Source organism: Rhineura floridana, chromosome 8, assembly GCF_030035675.1.
Source record: "Rhineura floridana isolate rRhiFlo1 chromosome 8, rRhiFlo1.hap2, whole genome shotgun sequence".
In the NCBI taxonomy this organism is placed as follows: domain Eukaryota; kingdom Metazoa; phylum Chordata; class Lepidosauria; order Squamata; family Rhineuridae; genus Rhineura; species Rhineura floridana.
In genome coordinates this window covers 14258560-14284504 of record NC_084487.1, presented here as the reverse complement: position 1 = coordinate 14284504, position 25945 = coordinate 14258560, and the positions used below count along the sequence as shown (strand labels likewise).

The following is a 25945-nucleotide window of genomic DNA, read 5'->3' as shown; positions in this document are numbered from 1 at the left end:
TGATTATCTTTGTAGTGTTGTGACATCATCATATCCACTACTCGATCCCTGGCTGGGATCACACCAGGAAGAAGATATAATCCAGAGGAAAACAGTGGCAAAACAGCAACAGAGGCATCAATGGTAGTGAAAAACTTTGTGAAATGGTTAACATCTGCACTTTTAAGGGTTATTTTAGAAACATTTCTTCATCTCCAAAAGCACTATTTTCAAACCCCACTAAAATGAGTGAATACATGGAATAGCCTTAAAAAAAAAAGACCACAGCAAGTATTGTGTAAATACTTTACAAACCTGTCCGCATTCATCCTTAGTCCAGTGAGGTTTCCAATTCAAGCCCCCAAATTCCTGAGAGTTTCCATATAAGGTGTGTGTACATAAGAACAGCCCTGCTGGATCAGGCCAAGGGCTTCTCTAGCTCAGCATCCTGCTCGCACAGTGGCCAACCAGATGCTCACGGGAAGCTTGAAAGCAGGACCTGAATGCAAAGCGCACTCTCCACACTTGCGATTCCCAGCAACCGGCATTTTGAGGCATACTGCCTCTTGCAGTGGAGGTATAAAATAGCCATCGTGGCTAGTAGCCATAGATAGTCATATCCTCCATGAATTTGTGTAATCCTCTTTTAAAGCCATGTCATCTTTGCATCGGCCATGAGTTTAATTTCTGCATTTCAGACCTTCATCGAAAGGGGACAACGATTACACTTTTGTAGGTTTCTCCCTTCCCCTCTTCACGCACACAGACTGATGTTTGTTTTAAATTACCACGTACAATTGTTTGCATCTCTGCTTTATGGCTTACATGTAATTAAAAATTTAATCATGGATCTATGGTATCTGTCCTAGAGATCACTAATTGGGTGGACTCATTCAAAGAAATGCAACCGAAACATGCCGGCCTGAACTTCCCAACACAATTTGCAGTTCATTTATTCTTTCAAATATAAGACATTCACTGTTAATTCTGGTAAGGGGGCAGCTTATGATACACATAAATACACTTCTCTTTATAGTCAGTTTTACTCTTCTATAAGACACTCTCAGAAACACCAGTTACTTAAAATCAAAGCTGTAACGTACTAGACGGCAGATTCTCCTCTTCTCTTCCTCTCTCCTTTCAAATAATCATACATTTATGCACCACCAAGTTTCATCTACAGTGTCAAAGACTGACAGATCCCACTTAAAACTATGTACTCCTGGGCATAGATTAGGCAGTAATGAGGTGCAGGGAAAAGCGGGAACACCCTAATGGAAACATTCCTTTTTAATTTGTGCACTTTTTCCTCTTCAAGAACTCTTTTTTTAATGATTCAGTTCCTCGAGGAACAACTCAACATGAGAAAAGGGCTGGGAATAAAGAGCTTCATGCAAAGGTCACCGGTGTCCTATCCTGATCAGCTGTAGGAGGGCACAATGAACACCCAAGGATGGCAGAAACAGATTAGGATGGCAAGACCTTGGATAGCTCCAAGAATACAAGTTGCTCCAAAGACAACTGGGGCTCAGCTGAGGCCTTTTATTATCCTTGCTTCTCCCAGGCTATACCCACTTTCTGAAGAGTGGGAATCCTTAAAGTGGCCATCCTCTGGCATGGGGCCTAACATCCTAAAGGTGTATAAAGTGATGTATGGCATGGAAAAAGCAGACAGAGGAAAGGTTTTCTCCCTTCCCCATAACATTAGAACTCTTGGATATCCAATGAAGCCGAATGTTGGAGGATTCAGGACAGACAAAAGGAAATACTTCTTCACACAGTGCACAGTTAAACTATGGGATTCGCTCCCACAAGAGACAGTGATGGCTACCAACTTGAATGGCTTTAAAAGAGGATTAGGCAAATTTGTGGAGGATATGGCTATCAGTGGCTACTGGCCATGATGGCTATGTTCTACCTCCACTGTTGGAAGGAGTATGCTTCTGAATACCAGTTGTTGGGAAACCGCAAGAGAGGAGAGGTGCTGCTGTGCTCAGGTTCTGCTGTCAAGCTTCCTATGAGCAGCTGATGGGCCACTGTGAGAACAGGATGCTGGACTAGATGGGCAATTGGCCTGATCCAGCAGCCAGGCTCTCCTTACGTTCTTATTCTGTCATCTCTCACGCAGTTCCTATGGAGGGTCGTAGCTCAGTGGTAGAACATCTGCTCTGCATGCAGAATGTCTCAGATTCAATCTCCAGCATCTCTAGGTAGGGTTGGGGAAAGATTCGCACCTGAAACTTTGGAAAGCTGCTGCAGTCCGTGTTGACAATATTGAGGTGGACGGACCAATGGACTGACTTGGTATATAAGGCAGCTTCTTATATAAGGCAGTTCTGGGGACAATGAGACCCCTGGTGTACAAGAGGGTGGTTTCTCAGGGAAATCTAGCTGAGGGAGTGCTGTCTCCAGGGATCTCAGTTAGAGGGTCTCTGGCTGAAGGCCCCTCCCCCACATGACAGACTCCAGCATGGTGTTGGGGCCGGGGTTCAGCACCTCTGGGGCTTGTGCTGCTAATATTCACAATCCGCCCTGGGCTCCTACTGGGAGGAAGGGCGGGATAAAAATCTAAGAAATAAATAAATAATAAAGCCAGTCCCGGCTGCTGCACAGAGTTGGGGTGATGACAATTGGTAAGATGGTGGTGACCACCAGATGTGACCATATAAAGCTATCTTCTTGGTCTATCTAGCTCAGCATTATCTACTCTGAGTGGCAGCCACTCTCTAAGTCCTACCTGTGAGTGAAACTACACGTCATTGGGAACTTCTTCACAAACCCAGAAAATTATCTTATACTGAGTCAGGCCATTCGCTCAGGCGTGGGGAACCTCTGGCCCTTCAGATGTAGCTGAGCTACAACTCCTATCAGCCCCAGCTAACATGGCCAAAGGTTCCCTGCACCTGATCTATCTCCATATTTTCTACGCAGTGGTTTCAGGAAGTGGAAATTCCCAGACCTATCTGGAGATGCCAGGAATTGAAACAGGGCACCTTCTGCATGCAAAGCAGAGTCTCTACCACTGAGCTGCAACCCTTCCGAGCTTCATGGCTATGTGGGGGAAGGCAATCTTCAGAGGGGGCTGACGGGAAGGAAGAAATAAACCTCCCTTCCCTGTGTGCTGTGATCCTGATAACAGATTCCCCCACACACGCCAGAGCTTGGAAAAGTTACTTTTTTGAACTACAACTCCCATCAGCCCAATCCAGTGGCCATGCTGGCTGGGGCTGATGGGAGTTGTAGTTCAAAAAAAGTAACTTTTCCAAGCTCTGCCACACACACATAGCTGTAGCAATTAATTTAAGGAAAACAGATGTTGCTGCATTAAGTGTAACATGTAGTTTGAAACCAAACCCTACCTTCCAGCCCATCTGCTCCCACGGGTGATACATGCTCTGGTCTCCTCTCGCTTAGACTACTGTAATGCGCTCTACGTGGGGCTACCCTTGAAAACGGTCCAGAAATTACAACTGATACAGAATGCGGCGGCTCGATTGCTCATGAATAGCCATCGCCATGATCATATTACTCCTGTGTTAGTAGATCTACGCTGGCTACCAGTTATTTACCGGGCCCAATTCAAGGTGTTGGTGTTGACCTTTAAACCCCTATACGGTTTCGGCCCAGTTTATCTGAAGGACCGCCTCCAGCATCACCAATTATGCCACCTGATGAGATCAGCCACACAAGACCTTCTCTCGGTTCCACCAGTTAAAACAGCGAGACTGGTGCGGACCAGAGAGAGGGCATTTTCAATTGTGGCCCTCACCCTCTGGAATTCCCTTCCTTTCAATCTTCGCCATGCCCCCTCCCTAATAGGTTTCCGCCGGGCCTTGAAAACCTGGCTATTCAGGCAGGCCTATGGGATCTCTGGGGCGGGTTAGTTATTAATGTTGTTATTAATTGGTAGTGTGGTGCTTAGATGAATGATGGTCTTATTGACTGTATATTGTATTTTATTGTATTAATGTACGTCGCCTAGAGTGGCCGTTAATTCGGCCAGATAGGCGACTCATAAATAAATTTTTATTATTATTATTATTATAAAGAGTCCAGATATTGAACCTGGGGCTTTGTGAATGCAAAGCACACGGTCTGCCACTGTACTTTGCTGCTCTGTGACGCCACCTCAAGCATTTGAAGGGATGATGCATGTCTGCAAATATGAGGGTGGGACTCACAGGACTGAATACAAATATATATATATATATATATATATATATATATATATATATATATATATATATATATATATATAGGCACACCCACTAGCATGTCAGGGAGAACAGCTAGGCTAGAATCATTCTGCTTGACTCCCAGTGCCTTTCCAGACATCCTTCTTATAGCACATTCACGATGATTTGTGCTCATGATGCTGTCAGGGCGATCACACACAATCCTGCTCTCAACACTGTTTGCACCTGCAAATGCTTTGGGCTGGTCACACTGCTTCATTTTCAGTCACTGCACATCCTGTCACTTCCTGCTGAAATCCTGTAACTTTTCATACCACAAATGTTCCGGTTTATTTTTGTCTCACTTTTGTTGCAAGTATATGATAGCACTGGAGAAGCATTGCAACCCACCCACCCCAAACCTAATAAAGCAGGGGAAAAACTTCTAACATTAATGCAGACTTAATGTATCAAGAACATGTTGGCAAATACAATAACACCAGTCTGGAGGGCTCCTAGTTTTCTATGAGTATGGTCGTTTTTTCTGCAGAGAAGCCCAAAACAGGCATCAGTGGCCACTGAGCCTTGCTGGGGGCCTGGGAACCACCTGAGGATGCCAAGTGCTGATTATGGGCCTAGTGCAGGCACAGGTTGAGATCTAAGAAGGTAAAAAGTATGCAGTGACCTTTTCCTCCCCTTTGTTGCCAGGGAAACATATAAGCTGCTGCTATTTCAGTATCAGCAATGACAATTTTTTTCATAAAAAGTAACTGAAAGAGAGCCACACAGACATAGCATTTCTGGATGTTGCAGAGCTTCAAACACACCTTGCAAGTGTAAGCCTGGCTCTTCTCCCATCCAGAGGAGTTCTCATTAGCTTGTGCTTCAAGACTTTTTAAAATTATAGCAAGCATGCTCAGGTTAAGCTTGCCAAATCTTAAAGGATTCATGCTTGCTCCTATAGACCTTTCGTGTGATCCCCCCCCCCACATTTCCTAGAGAATGGATCCAAACGCTGGCAATGGCAGAACTGAAATATGATCAGAAAATGTGTGCTATCTTCCATTCTTCTTCCTCTTCTTCATTGCAAACCCCCCTCTGTTCTGAATAAAGCCCTACGAGGAGAGACTGAAAGAACTGGGCATGTTTAGCCTGGAAAAGAGAAGAGTGAGGGGAGATATGATAGAACTCTTCAACAGTGGCGTCACTAGGGTTGGTGTCACCCGGTGCGGCCTGCAGCGCCTTCTCTCTCCGAGCAATCGCGTGCACGGCGGAGCGTGTGTGCGGCCTCTATGAGCGCGCGGCCGCCGCTTCCAACTTCTAACAGCCGAGAAAGGCAGCTGGTGTGCCACGTGAAGACTCTCGTTGGTGCCTAGGTGGTGCCTGGGGGCGGCGGCTCTGGGTGTCACCCCCGTCTGGTGGTGTCATCCAGTGCGGCCCGCACCTGCCGCACTGCCCTAGTGACGCCCCTGCTCTTCAAGTACTTGAAAGGTTGTCACACAGAGGAGGGCCAGGATCTCTTCTCAATCATCCCAGAGTGCAGGACATGGAATAATGGGCTCAAGTTGCAGGAAGCCAGATTTTGACTAACATCAGGAAAAACTTCCTAACTGTTAGAGAGGTACAACAATGGAACTAATGACCTAGGGAGGTGGTGGGCTCTCCAACACTAGAAGGATTCAAGAGGCAGCTGGACAGCCACCTGTCTGGTATGCTTTAAGCTGGGTTCTTGCACTGAGCAGGGGGTTGGACTCGATGGCCTTATAGGCCCCTTCCAACTCTACTATTCTATGATGCTATTCTATGAATGCATTTCAGGTCACAGAGTATGTTATTCTAGCCTCTTCCAAGGCTCTATCTTTTCATGACATCTGTGGTGCCCTAATCTGCTGCACATCTTCAGGGCATACTTTGACTCAAAACCTCACATTTATTCTCACCTCCATCCCTTCAGAGGTCGTTTCCATCCAGCGCTAAGGTGAACCCTTTCCTCCACATCTCGGAGATTCATTCCCTCCACAGCCCACCTTGTTTTATCTATAAACCTGCATTACACATTAGTGGTACTTTTCTTACAAAAGTCATTTACTGAGAAAGTGAAATAATATCGATCTCCAAAGCCAATTCCTGTACTGCTCCAATCACCAGGCTGACCTGTAACCTCTCTTACTCCAGTTTATATCTACCCTGTTTTCAGTCCCTGAAAGGCGATGTTGGGCCTTAGAGCTCAGGTCCTTCTTCACAGAATCATAGAATAGTAGAGTTGGAAGGGGCCTGTAAGGCCATCAAGTCCAACCCCATTCAATGCAGGAATCCAACTTAAAGCATATCAGATAGGTGGCTGTCTAGCTGCTTCTTGATTTCCTCCAGTGTTAGAGAGCCCACCAACTCCCTAGGGAATTGGTTCCATTGTCAGTTTTTCCTGATGTTCAGACAAAATATGGTTTCCTGTAACTTGAGCCCATTATTCTGTGTCCTGCACTCTGGGATGATTGAGAAGAGATCCTGGCCCTCCTCTGTGTGGAAAACTTTCAAGTACTTGAAGAGTACGCTTCCCATAGGCATGCAGTTGGCCACTAAAAGCAGGATGCTGAACTAGATGGGCCAATGGCCTGATCCAGCAGGCTCTTCTTATGTGCTTATGGGACCTGGAGGAACATCTAGCAGGCGTGTTGGCAGGCAATGGAATAAGACATTACCAGGTAACCCAGATCTAACCAAAACAGCTGACATTATCCTTCTCCCGCCCTAACCCAGCAGCATTTTATAGATGAATCAGGCCAGAGAAAAACAAAGTGGGTGGCCCAAGAGGACATCAGAATCCTGGGAACCTTGGGCAGCAGAGCAATGATCCAAAGGCGCCTAGCTCCTAAAAATGGGAAATTGCAAGGGTTCTCCACTTCTCTGCAAATGCTATGTGAATGCCTCAGCAGATTCCCTGGATTTATTATGCCCACAGTTCAATGCACCCCCAAGTTTTCATAAATCTTCTTTGCAAATGGCCCTCTCTCTCTCTCTCTCGTGTGTGTGTGTGAGTTTCAGGTGGTGGTGCACATTTATGCAATCCACTATACAGCTTTTGCGCTGCATAGAAACAGCTTGTGTTGATGTTGCTATTGAAGTCCACTTCTCTAATGGCAGCAGAGAGGCAACCCAGTCTATGACTAGAGATGGGGGGGGGGAACAGAAACATTTTGGAAAAATATTTTTTTTGTTTTTCTGGGAAAAAACCTGGAAAGTTCTAAGGGAAAAACCTGAAAGCCCCCCCCCCCAACAGTCCCCCCCATTCCCCCCATTTTTCCCCTTGGGCCTTCGCATCTCTGTTTATAACCCAGTCAGGTTAAAATAGTTCAGTTTAAGCTGGTTTGCATTCACACAGAGGGATTCCTTTTAGCTGCTGTAGTTAAGGAGAGGCTTGCAAGACACAGACAGAAGGTTCTAGGAGAGGAGAAGTCACCAGAGCCAACTCATAAGCTGGTGGCTGCCCATTGCCAATGTAAAAAGTGTCCTACATCTCCCTGGATTTCCTGTTTCATCAGCTCTCTGGCCTTCTGTTATCCTCCTTCTCCATCCTTGCTACCAGGAACACCCAGGCCCTGCAGTCACCAGAGGCTGTGTAAGGTTTCCTAGAAGGTTGGAAAAGTTACTTTTTTAAACTACAACTCCCATCAGCCCCAGCCAGCATGGCCACTGGATTGGGCTGATGGGAGTTGTAGTTCAAAAACATAACTTTGCCAAGCTCTGGGTTTCCTAGAAGGTTGGAAGCTGTCTTATACTGAGTCAGGTTATTGGATCGTCTAGCTCAGTATTGTCTACACTGACTGGCAGCTCCAGGGTTTCAGATTAAAATCCCTCCCAGCCCTACCTGGAGATGCTGGGGGTTGAACTTGGGACCGTCTGCATGCAAAGCAGATGCTCTGCCACTGAGCTACGGCCCTTTCCTCGGAGCTGGAAGTCTGAGGCAGGAGGGAAGGAGAGCATAGCCCAATGGAACATAGACAGTGGGGTGTGTGATGGGCGTGTAGACCGCAAGGTGTTTTGCCTGCCTGCTGCGAAGGTTGCAGATATCGCCCGTCGTTTAGATAGTTTGGTAGACAGTGCTGGGGAGGAGTCAGTGGTCGTGGTGCCCGTTGGCACCGACGACATGGGGAAATGCAGCCGTGAGGTCCTGGAAGCAAAATTTAGGTTGCTAGGTAGGATGCTGAAAGCCAGGACCTCCAAGGTGGCTTTATCTGAAATGCTACTGGTTCCATGCGCAGGACCAGCCAGACAGGCCCAGCTTTGCAGTCTCAATGCGTGGATGAGACGATGGTGTCGGGTGGAAGGGTTTGGATTTGTTAGGCACTGGGGAACATTTTGGGACAAGCCGGGCCTGTACAAAAGGAACGGGCTCCACTTGAACCAGAATGGAACCAGACTGCTGGCGCTTAAAATTAAAAAGGTAGCAGAGCAGCTTTTAAACTGACTGAGGGGGGAAACCCAACAGGAGCTAAGGAAGGTCCGGTTCGGAATAAACCTCCCCCCTGGGATAAAAACCAAAGAAATGATGAAATTTTAAAAGGGGTAGGCCTAGAAGTAGTCATTGTGAGAGCAGGGGCACAGGATATAAATTCAGAAGAGCAAAATTACCACAGGCCAAACCACAAGTGCCAAAGACACTTGAAGAGAGACACTGCTTACAAGTGCCTGTACGCTAATGCTAGGAGCCTCCGAACCAAGATGGGAGAACTGGAGTGCTTGGTCTTAAAGGAGAGCATTGATATAGTGAGCATAACGGAGACCTGGTGGAATGGAGAAAACCAGTGGGATACGGTTATCCCTGGATATAAACTATATCGGAAGGACAGGGAAGGACGTATTGGTGGCGGAGTCGCTCTATACGTGAAAGAAGGCATTGAATCCAGCAAGCTCGAAACCCCAAAAGAGGCGGACTCCTCCACAGAATTGTTGTGGGTGGCGATACCATGCCCCAGGAGGGGCTTAATACTGGGAACGATCTATCATCCCCCTGATCAAAATGCTCAGGGAGACCTTGAGATGAGATATGAAATTGAGGAAGCATCCAAACTAGGAAATGTGGTAGTAATGGGTGACTTCAACTACCCGGACATAGACTGGCTGCATATGTGTTCCAGTCATGACAAAGAAGCAAAGTTTCTAGATATTCTAAATGACTATTCCCTAGACCAGTTGGTCATGGAACCGACCAGAGGGACGGCAACCCTGGACTTAATTCTCAGTGGGGACCGGGACCTGGTGCGAGATGTAAGTGTTGTTGAACCGATTGGGAGCAGTGACCACAGTGCTATTAAATTAAACATACATGTAAATGGCCAATTGCCAAGAAAATCCAACACGGTCACATTTGACTTCAAAAGAGGAAACTGCACAAAAATGAAGGGATTGGTAAAAAGAAAGCTGAAAAACAAAGTCCAGAGGGTCACATCACTCGAAAATGCTTGGAAGTTGTTTAAAAACACTATATTAGAAGCTCAACTGGAGTGCATACCGCAGATCAGAAAAGGTACCGCCAGGGCCAAGAAGATGCCAGCATGGTTAACGAGCAAAGTCAAGAAAGCTCTTAGGGGCAAAAAGTCTTCCTTCAGAAAATGGAAGTCTTGTCCGAATGAAGAAAATAAAAAAGAACACAAACTCTGGCAAAAGAAATGCAAGAAGACAATAAGGGATGCTAAACAAGAATTTGAGGAGCACATTGCTAAGAACATAAAAACCAACAACAAAAAATTCTATAAATACATTCAAAGCAGGAGACCATCTAGGGAGGCGATTGGACCCTTGGATGATAAGGGAGTCAAAGGTGTACTAAAGAACGATAAGGAGATTGCAGAGAAGCTAAATGAATTCTTTGCATCTGTCTTCACAGTGGAAGATATAGGGCAGATCCCTGAACCTGAACTAACATTTGCAGGAAGGGATTCTGAGGAACTGAGACAAATAGTGATAACGAGAGAGGAAGTTCTAGGCTTAATGGACAATATAAAAACTGACAAATCACCGGGCCCGGATGGCATCCACCCGAGAGTTCTCAAAGAACTGAGATATGAAATTGCTGATCTGCTAACTAAAATATGTAACTTGTCCCTCGGGTCCTCCTCCATGCCTGAGGACTGGAAAGTGGCAAATGTAACGCCAATCTTCAAAAAGGGATCCAGAGGGGATCCCGGAAATTACAGGCCAGTTAGCTTAACTTCTGTCCCTGGAAAACTGGTAGAAAGTATTATTAAAGCTAGATTAACTAAGCACATAGAAGAACAAGCCTTGCTGAAGCAGAGCCAGCATGGCTTCTGCAAGGGAAAGTCCTGTCTCAGTAACCTATTAGAATTCTTTGAGAGTGTCAAAGAATATAGATAGAGGTGATCCAGTGGACATAGTTGTCAGCTCTGCACTGAGTCAGCAGTGCCGGTGGGGGCTGGAAATTCCTGGGTCGTTAGCTGGGAAGGGAAGTCCTCAGCCGGCAGTCTGGTTGTAAATCTGCCAGGCCAACGAGGAGGGAACCTGATAAAGGCCAGGCCGGTCTGAAGCTTACTTGCCAAGTCAGAAGTCCAGAAGCGAGGTCAGTAGAGGTCCAGGATCAATTGCCAAGGGGTCAGTCCAAGAGATGCTGCAGGGAAAATAGGTATACACGAAGCCACATCTGACATTGCAGTCAGCAACAAGCTGAAGCCAAGGTGTGCCTTATAAGGAGCAGGTTTGACAGCAGGTGTGAGCCCTCAGCGTTTTGGCCTTAAGGGGACAGGCCTGCCTCTCTTCTGCCTGACCTTCTGCTGTCTACGTTCTGCAGGTGAGGGGGGAGTATCCTGTTCACTGTCTGCGTCTGGCTGCAGGGCCTCCGCTGTATCTGGGGTGCTCTGCAGCTGAGGGGGAGAAGGAGCTGGATTCTCAGGAGTCTCCTCCATGTCTCCTTCTGGGTTTGCTGCTCCTGGGTCTGCTGCTGTTACTCCCGAGTCGTCCTCATCTGAGGAGTCCTCTGACGGGGCCATGACAATAGTGTACTTAGACTTTTAAAAAGCGTTTGACAAGGTACCTCACCAAAGACTTCTGAGGAAGCTTAGCAGTCATGGAATAAGAGGAGAGGTCCTCTTGTGGATAAGGAATTGGTTAAGAAGCAGAAAGCAGAGAGTAGGAATCAACGGACAGTTCTCCCAATGGAGGGCTGTAGAAAGTGGAGTCCCTCAAGGATTGGTATTGGGACCTGTACTTTTCAACTTGTTCATTAATGACCTAGAATTAGGAGTGAGCAGTGAAGTGGCCAAGTTTGCTGATGACACTAAATTGTTCAGGGTTGTTAAAACAAAAAGGGATTGCGAAGAGCTCCAAAAAGATCTCTCCAAACTGAGTGAATGGGCGGAAAAATGGCAAATGTAATTCAATATAAACAAGTGTAAAATTATGCATATTGGAGCAAAAAATCTGAATTTCACATATATGCTCATGGGGTCTGAACTGGCGGTGACCGACCAGGAGAGAGACCTCGGGGTTGTAGTGGACAGCACGATGAAAATGTCGACCCAGTGTGCGGCAGCTGTGAAAAAGGCAAATTCCATGCTAGCAATAATTAGGAAAGGTATTGAAAATAAAACAGCCGATATCATAATGCCGTTGTATAAATCTATGGTGCGGCCGCATTTGGAATACTGTGTACAGTTCTGGTCGCCTCATCTCAAAAAGGATATTACAGAGTTGGAAAAGGTTCAGAAGAGGGCAACCAGAATGATCAAGGGGATGGAGCAACTCCCTTATGAGGAAAGGTTGCAGCATGTGGGGCTTTTTAGTTCAGAGAAAAGGCGCGTCAGAGGAGACATGATAGAAGTGTATAAAATTATGCATGGCCTTGAGAAAGTGGATAGAGAAAAGTTCTTCTCCCTCTCTCATAATACTAGAACTCGAGGACATTCAAAGAAGCTGAATGTTGGAAGATTCAGGACAGACAAAAGGAAGTACTTCTTTACTCAGTGCATAGTTAAACTATGGAATTTGCTCCCACAAGATGCAGTAATGGCCACCAGCTTGGATGGCTTTAAAAGAAGATTAGACAAATTCATGGAGGACAGGGCTATCAATGGCTACTAGCCATGATGGCTGTGCTCTGCCACCCTAGTCAGAGGCAGCATGCTTCTGAAAACCAGTTGCCGGAAACCTCAGGAGGGGAGAGTGTTCTTGCACTCGGGTCCTGCTTGCGGGCTTCCCCCAGGCACCTGGTTGCCACTGTGAGAACAGGATGCTGGACTAGATGGGCCACTGGCCTGATCCAGCAGGCTCTTCTTATGTTCTTATGTTCTTATGGCAGAGCAGATGCGTTGCATGCAGAAGGTCCCGTGGAAACCCTGCACAGCCACTGCCAGTCAGTGCAGCCTGGGGATGAGGAACCTTTTTCCGGTCAAGGGTTGCATTCCCTTCAGGGTAATCTGGTGAAGCTGCACGCCAGCAGAGGGATGAAAAGCCACAGAAATAAAGCAGACTAATTTGGGAGAAAACCAAAGTCTGCAGCAAGTGTGGAAAACAGAACTTCCAGGGGAAGAGAATCCCAGAGAAGTGGTGGCACAATGCTGAAAGGACATCCTTGAACCACAGCATGCTTCACCGCAGGGGCGTGTGTCACCATCAGTGGATCTTCAGCCACAGATCAAAGTGAGCAGGGTGGGATGCTGGGGGATCCTAAAACGGGCCCATCTAGTCCAGCATCGTATTCTTACAGCAGTCAACCAGATACATCTTCAATCAGGACCTGAGTTCTACAGGGCTCTCCCAACACGATTCCCAGTAACTGGCATATTGCCTACGACAGTGGAGGGAGAAGATAGCCATCACGGCTTGTACCCACCAAGAGCCTTATCGGCCATGAATTTGTCTTTTGAAATCATCCATGTTGGTGGCCATTGCCACATCTCGTGGGAGTAAATTCCATGCTTTAACCATGCACTCTGAACTATGCACTATGTAAAGGTGGCGGCTTCTCAGAGCCTTCAGCTCCCTTAGGCCTAAAAGAGGTGATGCTTATTAGCTCCAAAGAACTACAAACAGAAACATTCTAGCATGAAGAGATTGAAATGATTCAATGCCAAGAAAAGGTGATTCAGCAAAAAAACAACAACAGAGTACCATCTTGTCTATTCCCTTTTCTCTATACATACAGGCAAGTTCAGGGGATGTGGCTAAGTAAGAATGAGTGAAGGACAAGGGCAGTAAGAAAAAAAATCCTTCATTAGACAGGTCTCGGTTTGTTTTGCACATTCTCTTTTGTGCAAATATGTGCATTTCATTTTAATAAGTCTACAATCGATATTGTACTTCAACAATTATGAAAGAGCCAGTCTGGAGATGAGATGGAATTTGCTTGTTATTCCAAAACACCCTTCCATTTCTGAATGTTGCAAAACATCTTAACTCCAGTATTGACCATGGTGGCAGGGGCTTATGGGAATTGGAGTCCAACAACGTCTGGAGGACCATAGGTTCCTCCTACCTTTGGTATATAGCAGGGACTAGTAGCCATTGATAGCCTTATCCTCCATGAATTCTTTTAAAGCCATCTAAGACAATGGTCCTCACCACATCTGCAGGCAGTGAATCTCATAGGTGAAATTTGCAGTCTCTGATAATTTAGTTATGAGATCATGAATAAAACTCTCAACTCATTCTAAATCAGAGCAAAGAAACAGACACTAAAATCGAAATCCTGCAAAACAGCGTATGTCTATACACACACAAGTGGCACAATAATGCAAACTGTTGTAGTTCCAAATTAATCCCCCCCATTTTTATGGGGGAAATTGACATTTTTGAAGGAAAAAACCAACCCCCCTCCCCAAACAACAGTCAATGAAACGGGAAACTCGCCCCAATTACAGAAGTTAGGGCTGCAAAACTGAGGATTTTCTCCCCAGCTCAATTTCCAGAGAGCTGAAGGATAAGTGCTTAGGAAAGTGCTGCTCTTTGCATCCACTTTCAGCTCCTGCCACACAAAATTGGCAGCAGCACAGAAAAGTCAGAAAAACAAGTGAAGTAGGACATTTTTAGTTAGAGGGTAGAGAAGGCAGTTGGTAATGACAGCAGAGGAGAAAGCAGGAGCCGTCAGTTGCTTTTGACGACTGTAAGAAACTCAGACAGCAGCCTCAAAAACAGCTCCAAGAGATCCTCTCGTTGCCCCGGTCAGGAGAAGCTTCTGGCCATGCATAGCCAAGTGGAGTGGATCCTTCCCACCCAACAAAAATAATCAAACGTTCTGAAACACTGGCGCTGGGAAGAGGCTTGAAGGTAAGGATGCCAATTAGGATGTGTGCTACTCTGCCCACTGCGCAATTGCAGGGCCCCCCACCAAAAGCTCTTTAACATGTCCAGACAGACGTCACTGTAAATCATGGTTAAAGAAGCTTCACTGTGGGTTGGCACAACATTGTCACTGACAAACAGTGGTTTGCAAGGGGTCAGCAAATGAGAATCAAAAAGCATAGTTTGATTTCCAGGAAGGTACCTGGGCTAGTTTGTCACAGGAAAAAACAACAAACCCTTATAACACCTTACATTTTATTATGGCATGGTTTGATGTGAGTTTGCAAGCCATGTTTTGTACTATCTACAGTTTGGCGGGATGCCTGAACTGACAAACCAGTTATAGTCATTGGGCTGCATCCAGAGGCTATTGTGCCATGGAAGCAGAAGTGCTGAGCAAACAGAAAACAAGAGGAGATACTTTTGGAAGTACTTTTGTACTTTTGGAAACTCAAACCATGGCTTAACCTATAAACTGTGGTTACTACAAACTATGGATTGGCACGATGCCTGGACTGACAAGCCAAAGTTTGTGATTGGCTGGCAAACCAGAACCTCTGTTTTGAAGAGGGTTTGCAAACCACATTTTGATCTACCTTGTATTCAATAAGTTGTCTCCATTGGCAAACTATAGTTACAACCACTGCCTGCCTCCATCGGTTGCTGTATTATGAACAAATGCTTAACATTATGAAGCCATGCACTGCTGAGAGGATGCAAACAAAGGCAGACAAGCCACTCTAAAAGAGATTTTGCTTGTTGTATGTTCAAACCATAATCAGTGGTTAGCACAAGCCGTCATTAGGCATGATGCCTTCACGGATACTTTGTGTACACATGCAGGACTAGACGTTACCCTTCTCTAGTTTTGTTCTGGAAATTTTATTAGAGAATTGGCCAGGAAACAACTATAAGCTTCATGTTTTATTTTTTATTTTTTAAAAAGATGTAACAGAGACAGCTAAGATATTATTTCGTGTCCTGCATTCTGGGATGATTGAGAAGAGATCCTGGCCCTCTGTGTGACAACCTTTCAAGTTTTGGCCATAGCAGACAGCAAGATGAATAATGTAGGTTTTAGCTGAAGCTGAACTGTAGAGGAATGGAAACAGTACTGATTGTGACTAACAGAAATCACTGCCTCCTTATACCCATCAAGCCTCACACAGTTATAATTAAGAGAGGAATAGTGGAGCCATATTTGCTGGCCCCATCTTGGTCACACCCCTGTCCCCGCCGCCCTTCATGCGTTGGAAGTTGGGGAGGTCTGAAGAGCCTAATCTATGCATGTAGGCTTCCTGTATTATTTAGATCCTTGATCGTGAATGGCTCAAAACTGTTTGGGAAGACTGCTCACATGCAGGACGGTCCTCATTTAAGGCCTGACCTCCTCCCAAAAGCATGGACGACATCACTGATGGGAGTGCAATGGAGAAAGTGATGTTAGCAACTGCAACTCCACTGTTGTGGCTCTATTGCACTGTTCCCCTCATGCAATTCTAATCACATGAGGCTTTGAACACCAGAAGAGGAGTCACACATACTTCTTCTTCATCTTGTGATGACTGCATGTGTGAATGCCAGATCAAAGGCGGTACAGTGCAGAGAGAACATTTGTATCAGCTCACAAATAATGCTTTTAAACTGAGCCCATTCCCGCATTCACCTGTGGCTTATCAAGTGGTGAGCATGCATTTGTGTAGAAAGGCTGGAAGAATCCAGTACTTAGGAACATAGGAAGCTGCCTTGTACAGTCAGATCATTGGTCTACTTAGCTCAATATTCATTACACTGACTGGCAGCAGCTGTCCAAGGTTTCAGGTAGGGATCTCTCCTAGCTCTACTTGGAGATGCCGGGGATTGAACCTGGGGCCTTCTGCATGCGAGGCAGATGCTCTACCCCTGAGGTATGGCCCTTCCCCTAAAGCTACAATCTTATGAATTCCAGTGTGGACTGACCTCATCTGTACCACTTGGAAAACCATGTGGACTGGGACTTAGATAGCCACTGGCTTTGACGCTTCCAAAATATCCTGCTGAGAATCTGATGTCCACCCACTACACTTTGACACTTGGTGGCCACACCATATAGAGTTGAGTGCTACTGAAATGAAAGAAGTTGTGCCACACACCCTTAGGAACATAGAAAGCTACCTTCTAGTGAGCCCGGCCATTGATCCATCTAGTTCAGTACTGTCTACACTAACAGGCAGCGGCTCTCCAGGGTTTCAGATGAGGCCATTCCCAGCCCTACCTGGAGATGCTGGGGACTGAACGTGGGTACTTCTGCATGCAAAGTAAATGCTCTACCCATGATCTATGGCCTTTCCCCATTTTTAGCAGCCACTGGCAGACCTAGCCTCCCTGAATGTATCTAATACTTTGGCACTCCTGTATATGCTAGTGATCCCCACGGCATCCTGTGGCACTGAATTCCACAGATAAACTTTGAATCATGTGAAGTGTTTATGTGCAGGCAAAAAGGTCTAGGACAGCCTTTCCCAACTAGTGGGCCACCAGATGTTGTTGGACCACAATTCCAATCTTTCCTGACCATTGGCAATGCTGGCTGAGGCTGATGGGAGTTGTGGTGCAACAACATCTGGTGGCCCACTAGTTGGGAAAGGCTGGTCTAGGAACCTACAAGGCACAGCAGTGGCGGCTGGTGCCCACTGGAACTGGTGGGGCGGGAGGCAGGGAGCCCAACAGTAGGTGGCGCCAGTGCCAATGGCAGGCAGAGCCAACAAATTTTAGTTTTGACCCCATCCTCTCCCTGCTAAGTTGTAGCAGGGCAACACCGAGACTAAAGAGGAGGAGGAACCTGACACAGGCAGTGCCAACCCCTGGTCTGGATCTAAGTGAGAAGCCAGGCTGGTGAAACTGGCTGGGGGCAGTCAGAGATTGGTGGAGCCATGTCCCACTTGCCACTGGGCTCTGGACCTTTTGCTTGAGGTCTCATTTGGCTTCTGAACCTCTAACACACATTTTCCAATATTTCTACACAGCCTTGGAGGCTAGAAACTTGCTTGCCGTTTCCTCCCCCCCTTTCCCTCAGGAACCAAATTCCACCCATTTAGCTCTCTTACTCTCCTACCTAGACTCAAGAGTTTGGGGGATGCCGGTAAAGATAAGCAGCAATGGAAGTTCTTCTCAGTATCATCAATGTGCCCAGGAGACAGGCACAATACGATACAGGAGAAAGCTGCACAATAGGAACCAGTGGACTTTGGAAATCTTCTTGTAATGGCATCCTCACTAGGGCTGCACTAACTGTTTGTGGGTAAACAAAAAGATCTCACATAATCAGAGACCACGTGATGATGTCACTGTACCATGAAGCCAATCATGGCTTTGTGGTGACATTACTGAGGGCAAAAAAAGCCTTCACGCTGAATGGCGGTGAGGGAATATATCCTTGTTGCTGAGGCATCTAGCCACCTATCACCTGAAGACCAGACTCCTTCCCATATCAGACATAAGTACAGGATTGAGTGAACCTGTCAGTTTCTGTTTCTCTCAGTTTCTCGTCTTCCAATCTTAAATTCAGTTCACTATATTTCCAAACCAGTCTGTATTTTTAAAAAAAGGCCTCAGGAAAAGTCACCAGCATTTTAGTATGAGTTTCTCCGAATAAACATATTTTTGTATGCAATTTTGCCTGATGTAAGGCATTTGTGCATTTTTTTTCACTAACAGATGCATTTAAATGCAGGCTTTCCCTTGCTACATGCATTTTTGTACACATTACTTGGCCAGTGAACTGATTGCAAAATTCAAAGAAGTGCACATTTTGGAAGATGACTGAGTTTCTGTCCGCGTGTTGTTTCAGAAAGTGCAAATCAGGTAGGTTTACCTTTAAATGCAGATTGGATTGCATTTCTCCCCCCCCCTCACATGAGTAGCCATACACAAGAAAAGATATCAGCAGGTTTTGGGAACTCCCCAGAGTTTAGAAAGATAAAAATGTAATAAGAAGCATCCCAGACTGCTCAATAAGAAGTGAATGAGCTCAATGGTTATGGAATGCTTGCTGGCTGGCTGACTCAAGCACGGGTGAGTGGGTGAGAATATAAAATTGTAGGAGCGGGGAAGGGAGAGAGGAAATGGAAAAAAGTGGCCTGAATCCTGCACATTGCAGCCCTCCACACGGCAACATTTTGTTGCAGATCTCACTTGTCCCATTATAAATGTGTTAAGTCTTCATCGGGGTTTCTACAGAACATCTCTGTGGTTTCTGAAAGAAGCATCATCTTTTTATTGGGATGCTTGGCACAATCCTGGGCCCATCCCTTCACTCCCCACCCCCTTAACACACTGCAGAAATCTCAAAACTGCAGATTACATTCAAAAGTGTATTATCTTTTCTCGCAAAAATCTGTCAGATGCTTCCCTACGGGAGCAAGCACCTAAATGCTACCCTCCCTCCCTTGACACAACTACCCTTAGAAACATCGAAGAGATGCAATGGAGTTTTGGTTGGAGAAGGGCCGACAAAGCAACTACAGTAACAAAAGCAAACCCCCTCCACTCTCACCCTACTGTGTGGATATTTCCATACCTTTGCTTTGGGGAGGGTTCTGACTCCGATCTCGGAGAACGTTGATCTGGTAGACAGCTCCGTAAGGCTCAAACAGTTCTTTTAGCTCCTTTTCTGACCATGAACGGGGGATCTGTCCGACAAACATCTTAATGGCATCGGGGTCTGGTTGATCTGAGTGATCCAAAGCTCCATTCATCTTGTTAGCTGTGCCGTTACTAGAGAACAAGAGAGAGAGAGAAGGAAAGGAGTCAGTTAAAAAATAATAATGTCATTTTTAAGCAGAAAAGAAATAAAAAGCAACAGGCAATAGAGAGGGGAAAAGAGCACAACTAAACTGAACTAATTAAGAGCCACCGTCAACAACAAGTATCATGTTAATACCGTGAACAAACAACAGTGAAAATGGTCATTATGTTATTCTCCGACTGCCGTCCTTGGCATGCTGCCGTTTGAATCCATCACGTACAAAGAGGGTGGCACGCTCACGTCACAAAACAGCGCTTGTAGATGTCAAAAGAAAAAGCCATTTTAAGAAGAGTACGGGGGCTACTGTACAATTGCTCCGCTCTTTGCAAAACGGAGCACCAGGACATGGACCCACTTCCCCCCAATGAGGGCTCTTTGGGCACTGTTACTTCCCCAGCCCCGGTGTAAGTGAGTCCAGATTCTGAAATATTCAAAAGTCACATGAAAAGCGAACTGAGGCACTTGAAAAGACATTTGATGAGTCAGGCAAAAAGGCCTGAATTGAATTTATCCCTGCATGTGTCAGATTGTTGCACAAAAAAAGGGGGGAAATGCTCCAACCATTCAGCTTCCTTGCTGTGGATACAGTGCAGGCCGAAGACATTTTACTGCCCAAAGTGGAATCCAGTTGTGCCCCTCCTCCACCAGCTGTTTATGGTTAGAACTTAACAAATAGTCTCATTGCATTACTCAGATACCAGTTTCAGCCTTCACCTGCCTCCCTAAACTCTTCTACCCGAAGCAGTCTGCTTCACCTTGCTTCATGATGAATAAGTTGCTAATAGGTTTCCTTTCCGATGCTTAAAAAAAGAAAGGCAGAAGGAAACATGCTTTATTTCAGTTTAGCAGCTGACAAGGACTACATTCTGCCTCCCCTGTCGGAGGCAGTATGCCTTTGAATACCAATTGCTGGGAACAGCAGACAGTGAGAGTGCTGTTGCACTCAAGTTCTGCTTGCAGACTTCCCTTTAGGGCAGGTATGGCTACCCTTTGGTCCTCCAGATGTTGCTGAGCTACAGTTCCCATCATCCCTGGCCATTGGCCATGCTGGCTGATGGGAGATGTAGTTCAGCAACATCTGGAGGGCCAAAGGTCACCCACCCCTGCATTAGGGCATCTAGTTGGCCACTGCAAGAACAGGAGGCTAGACTAGATGGGCCTTTGGCCTAATCGAGCAGAGTCTTCTTATGTGCCATTTCTTTTATAAAGTTTATTTGACAAACTTAAAAGGTTTGTAAACTTGCTTGTGGTGGCCAAGAGTCCGGAGTTGTATGACGCACACAATAGGAACATGGAATGTGATAAGTATGAACCAGAGAAAGTTAGAAATTGTCAAGCAAGAAATGGAACACATCAACATTATTGGAACTTCACGAGAAGCTAAAATGATGAAACTGAGGGTATCATACTTTAGACACATCATGAGAAGACATGCTTCACTAGAAAAGGCAATAATGCTGGGAAAAACAGGAATAGAAAAAGAGGAAGACCAAACAAGAGACGGATTGATTCCATAAAGGAAGCCACAGACCTAAACAGGATGGTTCACGACAGATGCTCTTGGAGGTCACTGATTCATAGGGTCGCGTGAGTCATGATCGACTTGAAGGCACATAACAACAAAATAAAGTACAAATAATAAAAAGAGGCCTTCCCATTTTTACCATTAAGCATAGGAACAGAGAAAGCTGTCTTACACTGAGTTAGACTGTCGGTCCATCTAACTCAGTATTGTCTACACTGATTGGCAGTGGTTCTCCAGGGTTTCAGACAGGAGTCTTTCTCAGCCATACACCTTGGGGCCTTCTGCAAAAAAGAGATGCTCTACTACTAAACTACAGCCCTTCCCCAGATGAAACAGACGAAGTAAGAAGATTTTGGGCACCGTTTAGGCTGGCAGAGAAGGAGTCTGACCCTTGAGGCACAGGTCACTGGAGAGTTTCCTCGGGCAAGCCCCGGTGTGATGAATGGAAATGGGACAAGAGAAGCTCCCCATTCATTACAGTGATACTGATGCAGGAGAACTTCCTGGTGGATTGTGTGTTATGCTATTTCATTTATTTATAAAATTAGTTCTACTAGCCTTTAGGGACATAACCTACCCACAGTAGCTCAGAATGATATAAAACATTATAAAATCAGCAATAACAATTAGGGGAGCAGCAATAAATCCCCATGAAAACCTCTAAACACAACGCAGAGCATATGTGCGCGCGCATGGGAGGACGGGTGGGATATGTACTGGGAGGACGGGTGGGATATGTACTGGGAGGACGGGTGGGCTATGTACTGGGAGGAAGGGTGGGCTATGTACTGGGAGGAAGGGTGGGATATGTACTGGGAGGAAGGGTGGGATATGTACTGGGAGGAAGGGTGGGATATGTACTGGGAGGAAGGGTGGGATATGTACTGGGAGGACGGGTGGGATATGTACTGGGAGGACGGGTGGGCTATGTACTGGGAGGAAGGGTGGGCTATGTACTGGGAGGAAGGGTGGGATATGTACTGGGAGGAAGGGTGGGATATGTACTGGGAGGAAGGGTGGGATATGTACTGGGAGGAAGGGTGGGATATGTACTGGGAGGAAGGGTGGGATATGTACTGGGAGGAAGGGTGGGATATGTACTGGGAGGAAGGGTGGGATATGTACTGGGAGGAAGGGTGGGATATGTACTGGGAGGAAGGGTGGGATATGTACTGGGAGGACGGGTGGGCTATGTACTGGGAGGACGGGTGGGATATGTACTGGGAGGACGGGTGGGCTATGTACTGGGAGGAAGGGTGGGCTATGTACTGGGAGGAAGGGTGGGATATGTACTGGGAGGAAGGGTGGGATATGTACTGGGAGGAAGGGTGGGATATGTACTGGGAGGAAGGGTGGGATATGTACTGGGAGGAAGGGTGGGATATGTACTGGGAGGAAGGGTGGGATATGTACTGGGAGGAAGGGTGGGATATGTACTGGGAGGAAGGGTGGGATATGTACTGGGAGGAAGGGTGGGATATGTACTGGGAGGAAGGGTGGGATATGTACTGGGAGGAAGGGTGGGATATGTACTGGGAGGAAGGGTGGGATATGTACTGGGAGGAAGGGTGGGATATGTACTGGGAGGAAGGGTGGGATATGTACTGGGAGGAAGGGTGGGATATGTACTGGGAGGAAGGGTGGGATATGTACTGGGAGGAAGGGTGGGATATGTACTGGGAGGAAGGGTGGGATATGTACTGGGAGGAAGGGTGGGATATGTACTGGGAGGAAGGGTGGGATATGTACTGGGAGGAAGGGTGGGATATGTACTGGGAGGAAGGGTGGGATATGTACTGGGAGGAAGGGTGGGATATGTACTGGGAGGAAGGGTGGGATATGTACTGGGAGGACGGGTGGGATATGTACTGGGAGGAAGGGTGGGATATGTACTGGGAGGACGGGTGGGATATGTACTGGGAGGAAGGGTGGGATATGTACTGGGAGGAAGGGTGGGATATGTACTGGAGGACGGGTGGGATATGTACTGGGAGGACGGGTGGGCTATGTACTGGGAGGAAGGGTGGGCTATGTACTGGGAGGACGGGTGGGCTATGTACTGGGAGGAAGGGTGGGATATGTACTGGGAGGAAGGGTGGGATATGTACTGGGAGGAAGGGTGGGATATGTACTGGGAGGACGGGTGGGATATGTACTGGGAGGAAGGGTGGGATATGTACTGGGAGGAAGGGTGGGATATGTACTGGGAGGAAGGGTGGGATATGTACTGGGAGGACGGGTGGGATATGTACTGGGAGGAAGGGTGGGATATGTACTGGGAGGAAGGGTGGGATATGTACTGGGAGGAAGGGTGGGATATGTACTGGGAGGACGGGTGGGATATGTACTGGGAGGAAGGGTGGGATATGTACTGGGAGGAAGGGTGGGATATGTACTGGGAGGACGGGTGGGATATGTACTGGGAGGACGGGTGGGATATGTACTGGGAGGAAGGGTGGGATATGTACTGGGAGGAAGGGTGGGATATGTACTGGGAGGAAGGGTGGGATATGTACTGGGAGGAAGGGTGGGATATGTACTGGGAGGAAGGGTGGGATATGTACTGGGAGGACGGGTGGGATATGTACTGGGAGGAAGGGTGGGATATGTACTGGGAGGAAGGGTGGGATATGTACTGGGAGGACGGGTGGGATATGTACTGGGAGGAAGGGTGGGATATGTACTGGGAGGAAGGGTGGGATATGTACTGGGAGGAAGGGGTGGGATATGTACTGGGAGGAAGGGTGGGATATGTACTGGGAGGAAGGGTGGGATATGTACTGGGAGGAAGGGTGGGATATGTACTGGGAGGAAGGGTGGGATATGTACTGGGAGGAAGGGTGGGATATGTACTGGGAGGAAGGGTGGGATATGTACTGGGAGGAAGGGTGGGATATGTACTGGGAGGAAGGGTGGGATATGTACTGGGAGGAAGGGTGGGATATGTACTGGGAGGAAGGGTGGGATATGTACTGGGAGGAAGGGTGGGATATGTACTGGGAGGACGGGTGGGATATGTACTGGGAGGAAGGGTGGGATATGTACTGGGAGGAAGGGTGGGATATGTACTGGGGAGGAAGGGTGGGATATGTACTGGGAGGAAGGGTGGGATATGTACTGGGAGGAAGGGTGGGATATGTACTGGGAGGAAGGGTGGGATATGTACTGGGAGGAAGGGTGGGATATGTACTGGGAGGAAGGGTGGGATATGTACTGGGAGGAAGGGTGGGATATGTACTGGGAGGAAGGGTGGATATGTACTGGGAGGAAGGGTGGGATATGTACTGGAGAAGGGTGGGATATGTACTGGGAGGAAGGGTGGGATATGTACTGGGAGGAAGGGTGGGATATGTACTGGGAGGAAGGGTGGGATATGTACTGGGAGGAAGGGTGGGATATGTACTGGGAGGAAGGGTGGGATATGTACTGGAGGAAGGGTGGGATATGTACTGGGAGGAAGGGTGGGATATGTACTGGGAGGAAGGGTGGGATATGTACTGGGAGGAAGGGTGGGATATGTACTGGAGGAAGGGTGGGATATGTACTGGGAGGAAGGGTGGGATATGTACTGGGAGGAAGGGTGGATATGTACTGGGAGGAAGGGTGGGATATGTACTGGGAGGAAGGGTGGGATATGTACTGGGAGGAAGGGTGGGATATGTACTGGGAGGAAGGGTGGGATATGTACTGGGAGGAAGGGTGGGATATGTACTGGGAGGAAGGGTGGGATATGTACTGGGAGGAAGGGTGGGATATGTACTGGGAGGAAGGGTGGGATATGTACTGGGAGGAAGGGTGGGATATGTACTGGGAGGAAGGGTGGGATATGTACTGGGAGGAAGGGTGGGATATGTACTGGGAGGAAGGGTGGGATATGTACTGGGAGGAAGGGTGGGATATGTACTGGGAGGAAGGGTGGGATATGTACTGGGAGGAAGGGTGGGATATGTACTGGGAGGAAGGGTGGGATATGTACTGGGAGGAAGGGTGGGATATGTACTGGGAGGAAGGGTGGGATATGTACTGGGAGGAAGGGTGGGATATGTACTGGGAGGAAGGGTGGGATATGTACTGGGAGGAAGGGTGGGATATGTACTGGGAGGAAGGGTGGGATATGTACTGGGAGGAAGGGTGGGATATGTACTGGGAGGAAGGGTGGGATATGTACTGGGAGGAAGGGTGGGATATGTACTGGGAGGAAGGGTGGGATATGTACTGGGAGGAAGGGTGGGATATGTACTGGGAGGAAGGGTGGGATATGTACTGGGAGGAAGGGTGGGATATGTACTGGGAGGAAGGGTGGGATATGTACTGGGAGGAAGGGTGGGATATGTACTGGGAGGAAGGGTGGGATATGTACTGGGAGGAAGGGTGGGATATGTACTGGGAGGAAGGGTGGGATATGTACTGGGAGGAAGGGTGGGATATGTACTGGGAGGAAGGGTGGGATATGTACTGGGAGGAAGGGTGGGATATGTACTGGGAGGAAGGGTGGGATATGTACTGGGAGGAAGGGTGGGATATGTACTGGGAGGAAGGGTGGGATATGTACTGGGAGGAAGGGTGGGATATGTACTGGGAGGAAGGGTGGATATGTACTGGGAGGAAGGGTGGGATATGTACTGGGAGGAAGGGTGGGATATGTACTGGAGGAAGGGTGGGATATGTACTGGGAGGAAGGGTGGGATATGTACTGGGAGGAAGGGTGGGATATGTACTGGAGGAAGGGTGGGATATGTACTGGGAGGAAGGGTGGGATATGTACTGGGAGGAAGGGTGGGATATGTACTGGGAGGAAGGGTGGGATATGTACTGGGAGGAAGGGTGGGATATGTACTGGGAGGAAGGGTGGGATATGTACTGGGAGGAAGGGTGGGATATGTACTGGGAGGAAGGGTGGGATATGTACTGGGAGGAAGGGTGGGATATGTACTGGGAGGAAGGGTGGGATATGTACTGGGAGGAAGGGTGGGATATGTACTGGGAGGAAGGGTGGGATATGTACTGGGAGGAAGGGTGGGATATGTACTGGGAGGAAGGGTGGGATATGTACTGGGAGGAAGGGTGGATATGTACTGGAGGATAGGGGGGTGGGATATGTACTGGGAGGAAGGGTGGGATATGTACTGGGAGGAAGGGTGGGATATGTACTGGGAGGAAGGGTGGGATATGTACTGGGAAGGGAAGGGA

At 47.4% G+C, this 25945-nt stretch overlaps 1 protein-coding gene across 19 annotated transcripts in view; it reads right to left on the bottom strand.

The window, feature by feature from the left end:
• The window catches only part of CELF2 (CUGBP Elav-like family member 2), a 672363-nt gene that overhangs the window by 195640 nt on the left and 450778 nt on the right, over window positions 1-25945 (bottom strand). For all 19 annotated transcript variants that reach the window (XM_061638323.1, XM_061638322.1, XM_061638327.1 and 16 more), the window contains one exon: window positions 19003-19199. In XM_061638323.1, the coding sequence (XP_061494307.1) occupies window positions 19003-19199 (197 nt within the window). The remainder of the gene's footprint in view (window positions 1-19002; window positions 19200-25945) is intronic.